The sequence below is a fragment of the Nesoenas mayeri genome, assembly GCF_963082525.1.
Source record: "Nesoenas mayeri genome assembly, chromosome: 2".
Classification (NCBI taxonomy): domain Eukaryota; kingdom Metazoa; phylum Chordata; class Aves; order Columbiformes; family Columbidae; genus Nesoenas; species Nesoenas mayeri.
The window spans coordinates 50395704-50409565 of NC_137543.1; the positions used below are offsets into that span (position 1 = coordinate 50395704).

General features: G+C 42.8%; 1 protein-coding gene across 1 annotated transcript in view; it reads right to left on the bottom strand.

Annotated features, from left to right (window-relative positions):
• Positions 1 to 13862, bottom strand: part of CABLES1 (Cdk5 and Abl enzyme substrate 1) — a gene marked incomplete at both ends in the record, with an annotated part of 72558 nt that overhangs the window by 14337 nt on the left and 44359 nt on the right. The window contains 2 exons of the mRNA XM_080339820.1: positions 1226 to 1325; positions 11564 to 11641. Of these exons, the coding sequence (XP_080195946.1) occupies positions 1226 to 1325; positions 11564 to 11641 (178 nt within the window). The remainder of the gene's footprint in view (positions 1 to 1225; positions 1326 to 11563; positions 11642 to 13862) is intronic.

Sequence of the window (13862 nt, forward strand, 5' to 3'; positions counted from 1 at the left end):
AAAAATCCTACTCAAGGGTCAGATTTTAAAATATGTCAATTTTGGTTTTGTTTGTTTGTTTGTTTGTTTTCAACAGGGCTTTCTCTGTAGCAGGTTTCAGCTGCTACTTTACTTAAACAGCATCATCTATATGGGCCCCTCAGCACAGAGCTGCCAGAGGCAAATCACCTGAACATTGCTAAACTTAAGGACTTTCTTCAGTATTTTTCTCCTTTAGGATTTTGCCTGGCAGAATCTTATTGCTGTCACAAGTGAGCTACCGGTTTACAGTCATGGTTGAGGGAGATCATTTACTACATCCCAATATGGACGAAGTGTGAATGAATAACTTGTGACAAAATTATTTTTAGAGCATACCAATTCTCTGCTTGCACCGTTGGCCAGGAATAGACTATGTCTTGCTTCCTCTAGGTTTATTATCCAAAAATAACATTATATTGAAGAAAAAAGTCATCTCAGACTCTAGACTGGTTTATAAGGAGGTCAGAACAGGTATCAAATAAATCATGTGAGCTTTCATTTATTTATAAGCTGACAGATTGTCCTCAGGAATTTACAGCCTGTGGTCTGGCCTGACACCTGGTTAGGTGAGTGGATCATGTGTAGCAGCATTGACCTAGGGCCTTTAAATCCATAAATGACAGCAGACTGGGTAAACTGAACTGTAAAAAGTAAATCAGGCTTTCAGAAAAAAAAAAGTTTTAATTTATGATTGAAATTGTCTCTCCTCTGTATATTTGTTTAAAATGGATTACTTTCCCTAAAGATTCCTAATTGCTTTTCTATTCAAGTGAATGCACTCTTGGATTTTGAAATACTCATCAGATTTGTACTGCTGTCTTCCTGCTCTTTGGAAAAACATACTGTTAAACAAAATTTATTTTATTAATTAAAATTAAGAGCAAACAGACTTACAGTTTACAACTCTCACCAGAAATTATTTTCAAGCCTCTGACGATATACCTCCCGTTAGAGCCAGGGGAAGGCTGCGTGATTCAGTAATGCTTTACAGACTCAGATGTTGCCAGAGGCAAATTTCTTCAAGAAGACAGAGTTGTTTGCACTGACAGCTTGGGCAGTCCTCCCGAATTTCAGTTTTCACATACTGTGCTTTACCTATTGTGTTACACTGCACGTTATAATTTATTTTTATATCTGTGCTTGTTATTTGTTAAGCCATTTTTTCCCTTACTACACAAGATCTAAGGAACTGAAGAATCCCCACCTTCCCGTCTGCTCCGAGCTCCACACCTTCAAGACCAACTATCTCTTTGAGACACACTCCTGCAGAATGGCACTGGCGTCCACCATCCAGCTTCATATCCCTGGGGAACAGAAAACAGAGCAGAAACAGCTCTTAATACACATGCATGCCTTATTCACCTTCCAGCACCCAATGCTAAAATAACCTATAGCAGCATTAATCCAAACATGCCAATGCAAAGCACAGCCCAGATAACTTCTCCTACAGGAAGCATTTGCATTGTCTAAAGTACATTATAGTGATTAGTTACAGAAAAAACCCCACTTTGTTCCAGGTTGCACCTCATACCCCACCTATGGTGTAAAGCAAGGTTCCCAGTAACTGGGTGCCTCTGACAGAAGCTGGCACTGGGAGGGAACTTGGAGTCCTATAAACTTCAGGTGAGACCCAGCAATTTAGCCTGAACACTTGACAGCCACATGTCCAGCAGATGGACACTCCCAGAGTACAAACCTATGTCCCCCTACACTGTTGGACAGAGGTAATTGTCCATGAAAGCCGCCGGGAGGGATTCCTGCTCCTCTGGAGAATGTCCGAAGCCCAGTGACCCTCCTGCTGGAGGCCAGTAGGAGAAACCCAGCTCTCCCTCGCCTCCGGTGGAAACCTGGGTATCTGCTTTAGGAAGAGTGACCCACTTGGCATCTTACACTTGGAGATAAATAACATGCTAAAGACAACCTGGCTGTAACCCACGCTTTAGCCTCACAATCGAAATGTGAGTGAAGGTAAAACAGACTACAAGCAAATTAGTGCTCTGCAAATGACAGCTGTATACAACTGCAGAGTATTTATCTCACAGTATTTTCCTGGCAGATTTCTGCTGAGGTCCAAGTATATGATTAAAAATCTGCGTGGGAGAGATGCTGACACTGAGGCAGGGAGAAGCCATGCAAGCTCTTCATCCTGTTTCAGGGCTGGGTTTTCTCCTACTTTGTCTCTGTACACTCTGTTTTTTCATCTTCCCTTTCCAACCTGTCATTCATTTTATTTCTCTGAAACATGGCAATCGGTGAGTCCCCAATAAATCATGCACTTTACTGCTAGAAAATCCAACATGTCCATCTGCTGGAAAACATACTTCCGTGTCAAAGGAAAAGACTGGATCAAGTTTCTAATCCCAACAAAGCCCTCTTGGTTTCTTGATTGGGGTTCACTTAGCACAGTGTCACATTATCATTCCTGTTTCCCGATATTGTATTACTGAGGGGTAAGACAAATAATTACGTAAAAATAACCCTCTGTCAGAAACATGTGATTAGCCTCTCCGCTCTTGCACAGAATGTGCATAAAGGTACTATTTCTCATAGAGATAAATGCCAAATAATAACCATTTCAGCAGGGCTTATCCAAGAAACAAACACACAACCCGAGGAAGCCTCCAACCCCAAAAATGAAAACAAAAATCTTAATTACCTGACATAGCATAAGAACAGTCTAGTTTCCTTCAACTCAAAACTTTACAGACACAGAGTAAGGAATAATGCCACTATGACTTTGAAAATAACTCATGGAGAAATCTCTCCATGCAATTAACAGACTAGGATAGGTAAGTCTGTAACTCATCAAATTAAAATCTGGCACCCTTTGAACAATCAGCACAGCAGCTTTTAAATAAGTAAATAAATAAAAAAGAGCAGCTCTGGAGACTGAAAATAAACCAGTGCTCTTGGAGCTGGGGTCAGAGTCAGCTGACAAGTGTGAACACACACAGGAATGATCCCTGGACATTAGCTGAAGACCAGTGGATGTTCAGGCCTCCATTCTCCCTATCTTTCTGGTGTTTCTGAGGAAGACTCTACCTTCAGGACCCTGGGAACAACACCAGTTATTATCCCTCATCCTGAGTAGCAACGGCTACTTAGCTTCTACTGCTCCTGTACATATGCTCTGTATTTCCAGGTAGTATATGATTGCTTGTGTTGTAAACCAGAGTAATAAAATATTAGTGTTTGGAGAGAAACCTGTCCATAAAACAGAGAATTAGTCTCCGTTTCTTGAGGAAAATCGAAACTGAACAATGTGCAGTTTCTTATAAATGTATAAATGGAGAGGCTCATCCCAGCTTTTGCACATCCTCCTCTCACTGGTAAAAGATCTCAGTGAACACTTACTATGGAATTCCTAGGTGACTTTACCTTATGCTTTTTGAATTCCTTATTACAACAACCAACACCAAGCTAGTTAAGCTTTTGCAGGACAACCCTTGTTTTTTTCCCTCCCTCCTATTACAGACAAGTAAGTTCACAAATGCCTCAGCAAGCCCAGAGCCTGCCACCCTGCTGCTGTGGGAGCCCCAGTACTGCTGCTTCCTCCCCACACATCCCAAAATCCCAAGAGCAACGAGGAAAGACCTGGGGTTTGCCTCTGCTTTGCCCTCTCCAAATGGGTGAATTTTTCTGGGGAACAGTCAGGATGGTTGTTTGGGTACGGCCAGCCCAGCAGTGCTGTCAACCACAACCACCAAGTCCTTCAGGACACATGCCCTTGTGTGGCACCACAGCCAATGGGCCCCATGGGGCAGGAGCATATGGAGAATAGGCAATCCATATTAAAAAAAAAATTAAATCAAGCTTTCACTGTGTTTAACTTATTTAGATTACTGATGGCACCGAGAAACTGCACAAACCAATAGGCAGTAGCAAAGGGTGGTTACAAAATGAAGAGACGGAAAGATGGTCCTTGCCAAAGAGGATTTTAAGCAAAGAAAACTTACTTCTTCCTCAGTTTTGATTTTCCTCTATTTTCCGGAAGTGCTTTTTAAAAAAGTTTTCAAGGGATTCAAGTTGACAACAAAAAGCATAATAAATAATGGGAACTTAATTCTGCTACCTTCAATTTCTCTGAGCAGGGAAAGCTTGAGGAAAAGAGAGGATCAGGGTCCTTAGGATGCAAAAAACTAGATCTCACTTTCCAATGAAGTTTGGGGAGCTACCTTGATTTACATCAGTGTCAAGCTCTAAATATTCTATTCGTGCATACCATTTCCAGAAAGCTGAGCAGCATTACAAGCTACGCTCAGAACTAAGCACATCATTTTAGTTGTCCAGAACTGCAGAAAAAAACTAAAGTTTCTTCCACGTAGTGAGAGTTCACAGATTTTCTTGGAGCAGTACGGGGTGACTTGGGATCGCAAATGTGTTGTGGGATGGTGAAAAGTTTTACCAAGCAGGTAGATAAGAATAAAAACAGGAAATCTCACTCTATCTTTTATTAGTCAGGCCAGGATTAACAAAATATAAATTGGATACTACTACCTTTGGAAGTATAACATTGCTTTAATGAATCAAACGTTATGCTTTGATGTGATCTACAAAGCCTCATGGAAGACTCCTGCTGGGCACTTGCTCTTTAAATGACAGCAACAGTTGAACACTTTAACCTGTGAATAATTTAGGAGTGCATGAAATATTAAATAGATTTCTAGATACATGAAAAAGCTTTCTGCTCATTGCAAAAGGAATCTGATAATTGTTAGTTAGAGATCTAAGCCTTTTGTGTCTGTATTTTATGCTTAGTGATTCTTGACCATTAAGATTTATTCTAAAGGTGATTCATGAGACATCAAGAAAAGATACTGTTCGTCTCCTTCACTGTAAATAACTTCTGCTTAATGTTTCTGTTTAAATGCACAAGAACAATGACATCTTTGGAAAAGATGCGCTGCCAGCCAGCCCAGCAGCAGATTTCCCGCTGCCTGAGACAGCCTGCTTTAATTGATCGAGAGCTTTCAGATCCTAATTACCATTAGTGTTGCTAGAACAACTCCAGCGGCAATTTACAGGGAGAGTAGGTGAAGAAAATCCAGGAAAGATGGGTCTGATGGGCCAGTATCCTTTTTCTCTCTCCAAACATATTCAGGTGTCAGCACGTTAGCTTCTGTCCTGATGTTTTGCCCAACGTGGAGTAAAAGTTCAAAATGTAAACGTTTTAGTTTTTTGGGATTCATTGCTTAATTTCAACCTAAGGGAACACAGGGCACCTCACAAAAATGAGCAACGATAGCTCTATAAAATTAATATATGGGATTATTAGTTTTGAAATGTCCTGTTGTGGAAAAAAACCCAGATGTAGATGTCTTTCTCTAAAGCTGACATGCACTTGAGTTTTGATTGTGTTCAATTTGGGAGAAGCAAGGTAGGTTGGCAATGGCAAAGAAAAGCAGGGCTATTTCAGTTTCTCTGTCATAGGCTAAAAAGAGATAGTCACTCTTCCCCAAGCCAAGATTGATGACTTAATCAAAATTGCCTGGCATACAAAATCTGTTGGGCATGAATAGCAAGGAACTGGGTAACAAATCTGGAGGGCATAACAGCATATCCTGCTTTGCTGTGAGCTTATTGCTACTGTTCTTACGGCAATCTGGATGCTCTCTTTTCTCCTGTAAATATTCCCATCTTCCACACTTACTGAAATGCTTGTTACCTCACCTGCCAAAGTAAGTGACAGCACGGGTGTGGTGCGTGAGACAATCTCACCTAAATGCTTCTTTTTGCCTCCTTTTGCATACAACTTTCTTACCCAGTTTAAACAAACAAAGATCTCAGAGTTTAGATAATGAAGGCCACTGGGAATGCCTGGCCTATAGACTCATTGATTGTTGTAGCTACATGTTATTTGGGGTGATGGTATTGAAAACATCTTGCTTGCAGCACCATTGAACTCTGGCCAGCACTTAATTAAATTCAAAGTTAAATTCAACAATGATTTATCTTCAGAAACTGGATGAAGCTGGTCTGTAACATTTCTGAGGGCACAAATTCTTTTTATCTAATTACTTGCTGCTTTACTTCAGAAGAATGGTCCATTTCCTGGGCTTCAATCCATTCAATTACCCATATTGTGTCACTTCCCTTAACTGGAGGCAAGTTCAGTCAGATAAATACCAATATTCTTGTCAAGACAGCAATATTCAGCAGCTCTGCCTGCTGCAGGTAAGTTTCTAACCACTTAACGAATTCACTGCCATGAAGAATAAAAGAGGAGGTGAACTGGCTGGTTTTATAAGGACACGCACTGCCTGATGCTCTGGATTTTCTGCCCTGTAGCTCATCACCTCCAGCCCCAGTGCCACTGCAAGCGCAGAGGCTGAGAATGGGATGTCAGACCAGCCGTGCTGCAGAGCCGCATCCCTGAAACACCACCAGCTCTTCTCCTGCCCCACGACTTTCAGATCCATCTCCTGGGCGGGACTTCACAGGACCTTGGAAACTCTAAAAATGTTCTTATAACATCGCAAAATAAAATATCATTCAAATAGGTATGATTTCAATCTGTGAATGTTTTTGCCATTAACAAAAGCAAGCCTAAACAGTCACTTTTCAAAAACATGGTTTAAAATTATGAACCATTATGATGCCAAATTAAAAAACAGGACTATAAACCCAATTAACTTCATTGCTGTTCTTCCTGAGGGGAAAGACAATATGGTACCTTCTTCTTCCTTTTTAAAACCACTAACAGTGACAGACATACATGGCCACCTACTTTTTTAAAAATGCTTACGCACCTTAAAATACTAACAAAAATTGGATTGCTCTCAGTTCTCTATGAGCATCTTATGAGCCTTTCTTCAGACCACATGGAGCAACTCCAATAATACGCATGAGGACCATCAGAATTGTACCATCTACTTGGAAGTTAAGAAATGGTGTCCAGAGAAGCTTCAAGAGCAGGTAAGCAATGGAGAATGGGTTCCCTTTTTCCTCTGCCCAGGAAATCTGCCTTTTCAAGGGTAGCTATCTGGAGGCAGAACTGAACCTGGTCCTTCTCCATCCCAGCTGGGGTCACACGGAGGGTTCACAGATCGCCCTTGCACAGACCGTGCTGGGGAGTGAGGTGGGCAGAAATCTGCAGGCATGTTCCCCTGTGCTAGCCACAAGGGACAGCTGGGTCATAACAATTCTTCTCTGGGGACACGCACAGGGACCCTGGCACTCAGAGCACAACCTGCCTAGTGCCTAAAGGGCTAATATCTGCTGTGTCTGATTCCTCAGCTCCTGTCTCAAAGGGCTGAAATCCAGTTCACCTGAAACCACCTGCAGCCCATCTCCAAATGAGTGATTCCCTCAAGTCTTGTTTAATCCATCTTCAAACAGCTCCACTCTTTGGTCTGCCACGACACAAATCCCCTCTGAGGAGCTAGAGCAGGTCAGCATGTGTGTGCATGTGCTGAGTGCGTGTGTGGTGGGGCAGCTACTTGGTCATGACCTGAGGTATCTCCCCCTGTCCTGGAAGAGGAACAGCACCAAGGCTCAACTCCACTTGCCATGAGCTTCCACCATGACGACCTCTGTCAAAGGAGGTGTGTGCCGCAGTAGCTCAGGGGGTGCACAAGGTGCATCTCTGATAACTGTCATTACCTCCTACTTTCTCCCCCTCTGCAGAGCTATATGGAGATTAAGTCTCATCTGCCGAAAGGAAGATATGAAGTGGATGCTAAGCCAGAAATCCAGTTTCAATACCCTTCGCAAAGTAGCTCTTCCATCTTTCAGAGCATTATATTTCAATAAGAAAGAGGAACTTATTTTTAAATAAGAGGAACTTGAAGAATAGTATTAGCATAATATTAGATATGATGTTTCAAATTTGTAAGTATTATTAAAGAATACTGTGGTGTCAACATGATCCACAGTAAAACATCAGTGAATGGTGAGAAAGCAGAGGAGAAACAGTTTTTATAAAGCACAAGTATCTCTTCACAGTGATAAAAAAAGTTTAGTCATCACTACTGCATCTCCTCATGCATATGTTTTGTTTGTAAATGCTACCACAAAATCCCTGTGGTAACAGCATGTGTTTCACAGGTGAACAAGATGTTCAGCAGAAAAATCCACATCATTAATATCCTTTAGTCAGGAAGATTTCCAACACATTGAAAAAAAGAGCAGCAACTGCACAACTGATCCTGCAGTACCACCGTTAGCCCTTGAATTGCCTCGCCTCTAACCTTGTGCATCGCACAATGACTTCGTATTTCATAAAAACATAAAGCCAAGCATTCAGCCAACAATATCAGTGTTGCTGGGTCCTGTATGTGCTACCTGCCTCTGCAGATCAGCCTGTAATGATGACAAGTGTATGCGTGTGTGTGTCAATTTAATAGCAGAGGCAATAGCACTGTTACAGCGCTGTCAGTACAGGGCAGCTCTCTTATCGCTAAACCCTGGGTAGGGCCTGATGACTCTGGGCTCTTAACACTGCAGGACACTGGGGGCCAAGGGAAGCCAATGGGGAAGACACTCAGCGTCTCTTTCAGCTTCTGCCTTGCACTATAGCCTTCCTTACACTGCTTTCAATGTCTTCAAGCTTTGGTCCTGCACATTACCCTACTCCTAGTCATGGAAACTGGTGACGCTGTGCCAGTCTTCAGCCAAAATGGGGGCAATCTTAATGTAGCCAGACCTGGAGAGGAGAACTTATGGCCCAGATCCACAAAGTACCTGCCTCTTGGTGACTCCAGAAGGAGATAACATGTCTTGAAACCTTTGTTAATTTAGTTTTAGTTCTCTCCTTTTTACTTGCACAAAAGCACTATAAGCTAAAGCATTGGGTTTCCATCAGATGCAAGACACAGGCAAAATTTTGAAGGCAGAAAATCCTGGGGATTACTTCTGTTCACGACTTCTTTCTCCCCACCGCATCACTCTTTGCTTTGTAATTTTCACTTCTGTTCAGCATGACAAAGAAAACTAGAGAAAGTAATTCCCCTGGTACCCGCTGTCCTAGCTTCTCAGCCCTAGCAAGTACCACCAGATGGGCCTTCTGAAACCACCAGCAGTAAAAACCACCACTGATCACCGGCAGCCCCTGTGCTGCTCTGGAGCACGTTTCCCTTCAAAAACCTGCTGCCAGCCATGCTCCAGTGAGCCGGCAACTGCCCAGCTGCCAGGGAGGGGGACTTGGGAAACCCAGGGGACAACTCAAATTTCATCTTCTCATGTATTTCCACAGCTCTCCTCACCACACCCCCCCAACCTTCATTTGTATTTCTGCAACCATTGAAAAACAGTCTGGGGGCTTGGGGAGGGTTTTTGCTATTGTAACTTGACCTTAGCATGAAGGTGGGCAAGAAAAGGACACAGCCAGGAGGACACTGCTTGTGTCTCATTGTAAGGGCTGATGCTGCCCCATCCACCCTGGCCACGTAGGCAGAGTTTTGCTGTGTCTGCAGGATCTGCCTTTCAGTCAGGTTTTTCAAACAGGTCTGCTAGTGCAGTTTATCTGCCAGCATTGATACAGTAGAGCTCTTCTGAGCTGCATATACAACATAACGGGAGCTGTCAGCTTCTCCGAAACACAGCTGTGCCTGGAGCTCTCCCCGCTGGCCACGGTGCCCGCAAGTCATGGTAGAGGAGGAGAAGCAGCAGCAGCTCCGCTGTGTGCTCCTCACAAGGAGCAGCCTCCCCTGTGTGCGTGTCCATCCCATTCTCCTGCACTCCTGACACGGCTTGCTCCAGCCTGTGTTAACTGCAGACGTGCCAAGGTTCCCTGCAACAATTTCTAAACTATTCACTAATGTTTGCAGAATGTAAACCAGTCAGGATGTTTTGCCTGGGGACACACGTCAACGATCCAGACATTCAGAGAAATTGAAGCTAAAGGGTGCAGTCACTACAGCACTTCAAAAGGGTACTAGTGTCTCCGCCTTCTCCTACCACACATCCAAAATGTGCAAAGAAGCATGCAAACACTGTGCAGCCCAAACAGAGTGGCTACAGTTTGTGCCATACTGCCTCATCTGTTCTTCGCACCAGCTGTTCCTGGAAGGAGGTACCATTGAATTGTTTCTCTCTTCCTCTGATGCTCTGGTAGAGAGACAGAGGGCATCTTTTTAAAAATTCTTGCCTTTTTAGCAAAGGGAACAGGGCTGGATTGTTTTGTTCTGGCACTTGCTACTTTCTCATCCCTTGCCCTTCTTGCTGCGTAAGCATAGCATAAGACATGACATGCTGAAATAATATTTAGGTTTGCAGCTGAGCTTGTTACTGCTCTAATTTAGAAACTATAACCAGTCATCAGCATTTCAAAATATATTCAATTTTCAATAAAGAGGCAATTTCCACAGGCCAATGACCATAAATGAATGACAGTGTACCCAAGAAGAACGAACAAAGCTGTCAGTCTGTCAAGAATTTGCCTCTTGTGTCATCCCCATTTAATTAAGGGAAAAAATGTACTGTAAGAGACAGGAGAGTAAGTCAACTCTCCTATAAAGGTGTCTCCTTTCTTTGTGCATTAAAAACCATCTCCCTTTGTTTTGAATTACTGATGGAAAAGCAACTTGTGGCACATCATCCTCCAGAACTGAATAGATGGCTGAAAAATACAAACCAAATTCATCCTTTTTGCACTGGATGAATTTGACTCTGGATGATCTGTGGGTCTTTCAAATGCACCTCAGTGTATCAACCAAGTGTTCCACACAGAATTTAAGCCTCGCAGGCTCTGAGCTGACCCCAGCTACAGGCAACTCCCAGCTTTCTGGCAAGTGGCCGCGGTGGTCAAGCTTCACCCTCTGCCCCAGGGACATGGAGCTGCCACCCACCAGCATGACCCTTCCCAGCTTTGTGCTGTGCCTCTGGAAACACTCAGCAAGCCGCGCCCCAGAGCCTGCCAGGCAGTGTCCTAGCTAAGTTCAGTTTCTTCCACTTCTACAGGTTCAGTCCAAGAGCAAAAGCCTTCTCAGTCTTTGGATAACTGCTTCAATTCAAATGAACTCTTCTATCAGAGGTGTCGCATCTCAGCACATTGAGGGATGCACAGCAGCTCCAGGGATGTTGCTTATACCAGCTAAGAACCTGCATGGTATTACCGCCGAAACAATCTGTTCTAACTGACTGAATGATCTGACTAATGGTTAAATGTACAATAAAAGGGTATTGTGTTTAAATCCAAATATTTCTCTATAGTTCTGAAAATCTAGATACAGTAGCACCATGTTTGTGTGGGAGAATAAGAAAGCTAAGACTCCTTATAAAATAAAAGCTGCGATGTCTAGAATACTTGTTTTGTCAAAGCTGAGTGAAGTCAGAATACACAATAAAACCAGTGTATTTTTCAAGAACATTGATTTCAGGAGTGTTTAATAACCAAAGGTACCACAACACATATAAATAAATTGGTGACTGAGAGCTGCAGTTTCAACTTGGTAATGTTCCACAAGGCAAATATATCTAAGTGCATTTATCTCTTCTTAGAGCAGATACATAAAAGCATTAGCCTCCATCATGCTGTTGTCTTGTTATCAGGTCTACATGCAGGCCCAGAAAGACTATGTAGTACATGCATAAATATACATACCCGACTTGGGTACAGTCTCGATATGGCAGCACTGAAAATATGCTACAGAAGGATCTTCTGCTGCTGATAAGGACTATTCTAAAATATAAAAGAAAATAAAAGAAATCAAAGACTAAAATTTAAAAATCCCACCACAATAAGCAAAGCAACAGATGTTACCCTTGAGAAATCTGTAATCATAAAACTTCCATCGTGGGTGATTTCTCCCTCCTCTTTTTTATCTCACAGGTAGGCTACCACGTTACTGATTCTTCACAGAAGCACTGAAACCTGTGCCACACATTACACAGCAAATGAGTAGTGGAGTCCCATCCCCTCCACAGGCTCTCTAAGAAGACTACCTGGAGTACATTACTTGGAACCTGAGACAGATGTTTTTCTAGTGAAAGGAGGCCTATTGAGAGAAGTCCACCCAGAGAGGCAAGGAGTCGTTCTGGCAACTCATCGCTATGGCTGAAACCAAACAGACAAAACCCACAGCAAGCCCAGTGACCTACACTAACAACCACCTGTGATGCACACCACAACTCCATGGCTGACTTGGAGTCTGCATTTATCAGACAAGAATTTCCAGCTGCTGGTCATGATCTTTCTCTGCTAAACCAGACGACTCCCTTGATTTTCAGCTTCCTGTTCCTGCAACAGACTGATTCATGGATGAAGTCGAAGTTCGCTATTGTCATAAGCTTTCAGATCCTTTCACTGTTTCCTAGGTTTCTCCTTGAGTCTTTTTCAGTTTTTCCCCATCACCCTTCTTGGTCTCTGGGCAGTAACATTGGCCTCAGTGGTTGCACAGATGGCGAAGATAAACATCACATCTTTCAGTCTTACCTTTAAGATCAGTGTCTAACCCTGACAACCCGCCAGCCCCTGCGCTCAGTAACCACATCAGCCCTCTTGGCTCTGATGTTGCATTGATATTCAGGCACAACTGATCCCACCAGCCCTTCTCCTCCAGTGCCGCATCTGCCTTGGTTACTAAACTGTCAGGGCTGAATCCCTCCTCTAAACACCGTTTGCCTTCATTCCGTACAGGCAGGTAGCTCAAGATTTGGCTACATAAAAGCACACATTATCTGCCTGCACAGAGCTTATCTCAGAATCCAGGCCACTCTTACCTCAAATGCCATGTATTTTTAACCAGTCTCCAAATCTCTGCATCATCTGCAAAGTCATTGTGTGGCCTCAACCTACTTGTTTTACAGCCACACTGTTGCCTTTAGCCATCATGATCTGACATATCATTAGGCAACATTAAAACCACCCTGAGGTCAAGACCCACTTTACATTAAACTGTCTGGACCACCAGTAACTACACTATTATCGTTTTGGGAGACACAGATTGGCAAGAAGCCATGAGAAGCTTGTTCAAGACCAAAGATACAAAATGCCAATAAGTAACTGATTATTTATAAATATAGGATCATAGAATCATTTCAGTTAGAAGAGACCCTCAGGATCGAGTCCAGCCATAACCTAACTCTAGCACTAAACCATGGCCCTATATCCTTTTTCCTTACTATCTTCAGGACACCACAATTGTACAATATACACTAAAAAGATCCTTTTTCCCTTCTAGAGTTGGCCAACAGGCTGCATCCCCTCAAATTCTTTTGAGACACAGTCAGGGCAGCTTGTGCCGTGTTCTAATCTGATTAGTTTTAGAATTTACTGGTGTTTTACCTTTCTAAAAATCTTCACTTGTGGCCCAAATGCTAGGACCTACTGCTAGGTTGGTTGTCAGGGCTACTGCACTCCCTCACCCTGCTCTTCAACGTTGATTTTTTCTGACATTATGTGCTACAGGTCTGTATGTGAAGATATCAGCTGAATTTCTCATTCTTTGTCCTACACTGGTCAAAGCTGGACAACAAGCGCTAGCAAGCAAGTTCTTTACTGCCCAAAAAACACTATATGCGCCTAGGAATCTCATACCAGTTACACTGTTATTAAAACAGTTCCTTAAGGGACCAGCTTAGTCATCGTTCTTGGAAAGGGCTTAGATCCCCAAGAGAGCTGCTGTATGTAACGCTTGGGAAAATGCAGAATGATCAATTTTCCTTCTCCTGGATCATTCTGCTAGAGCAATCCTATTTTCTTCCTTAAAAGCATGTTTAAAAGCAAAGTGGTATTTACCTGCTAATAAAGAAAGGTTTCTAATAATAGACATGCATACGGCATTAGGAAGTTCTGCAGCAGATAATGTATGATTTCATTGTTTGTCTGAATGCTACAACACCCTTTACCTATGCTAAACATCTCAGATCCCATAAGATGGCCTCATGATGCATCACTAAGT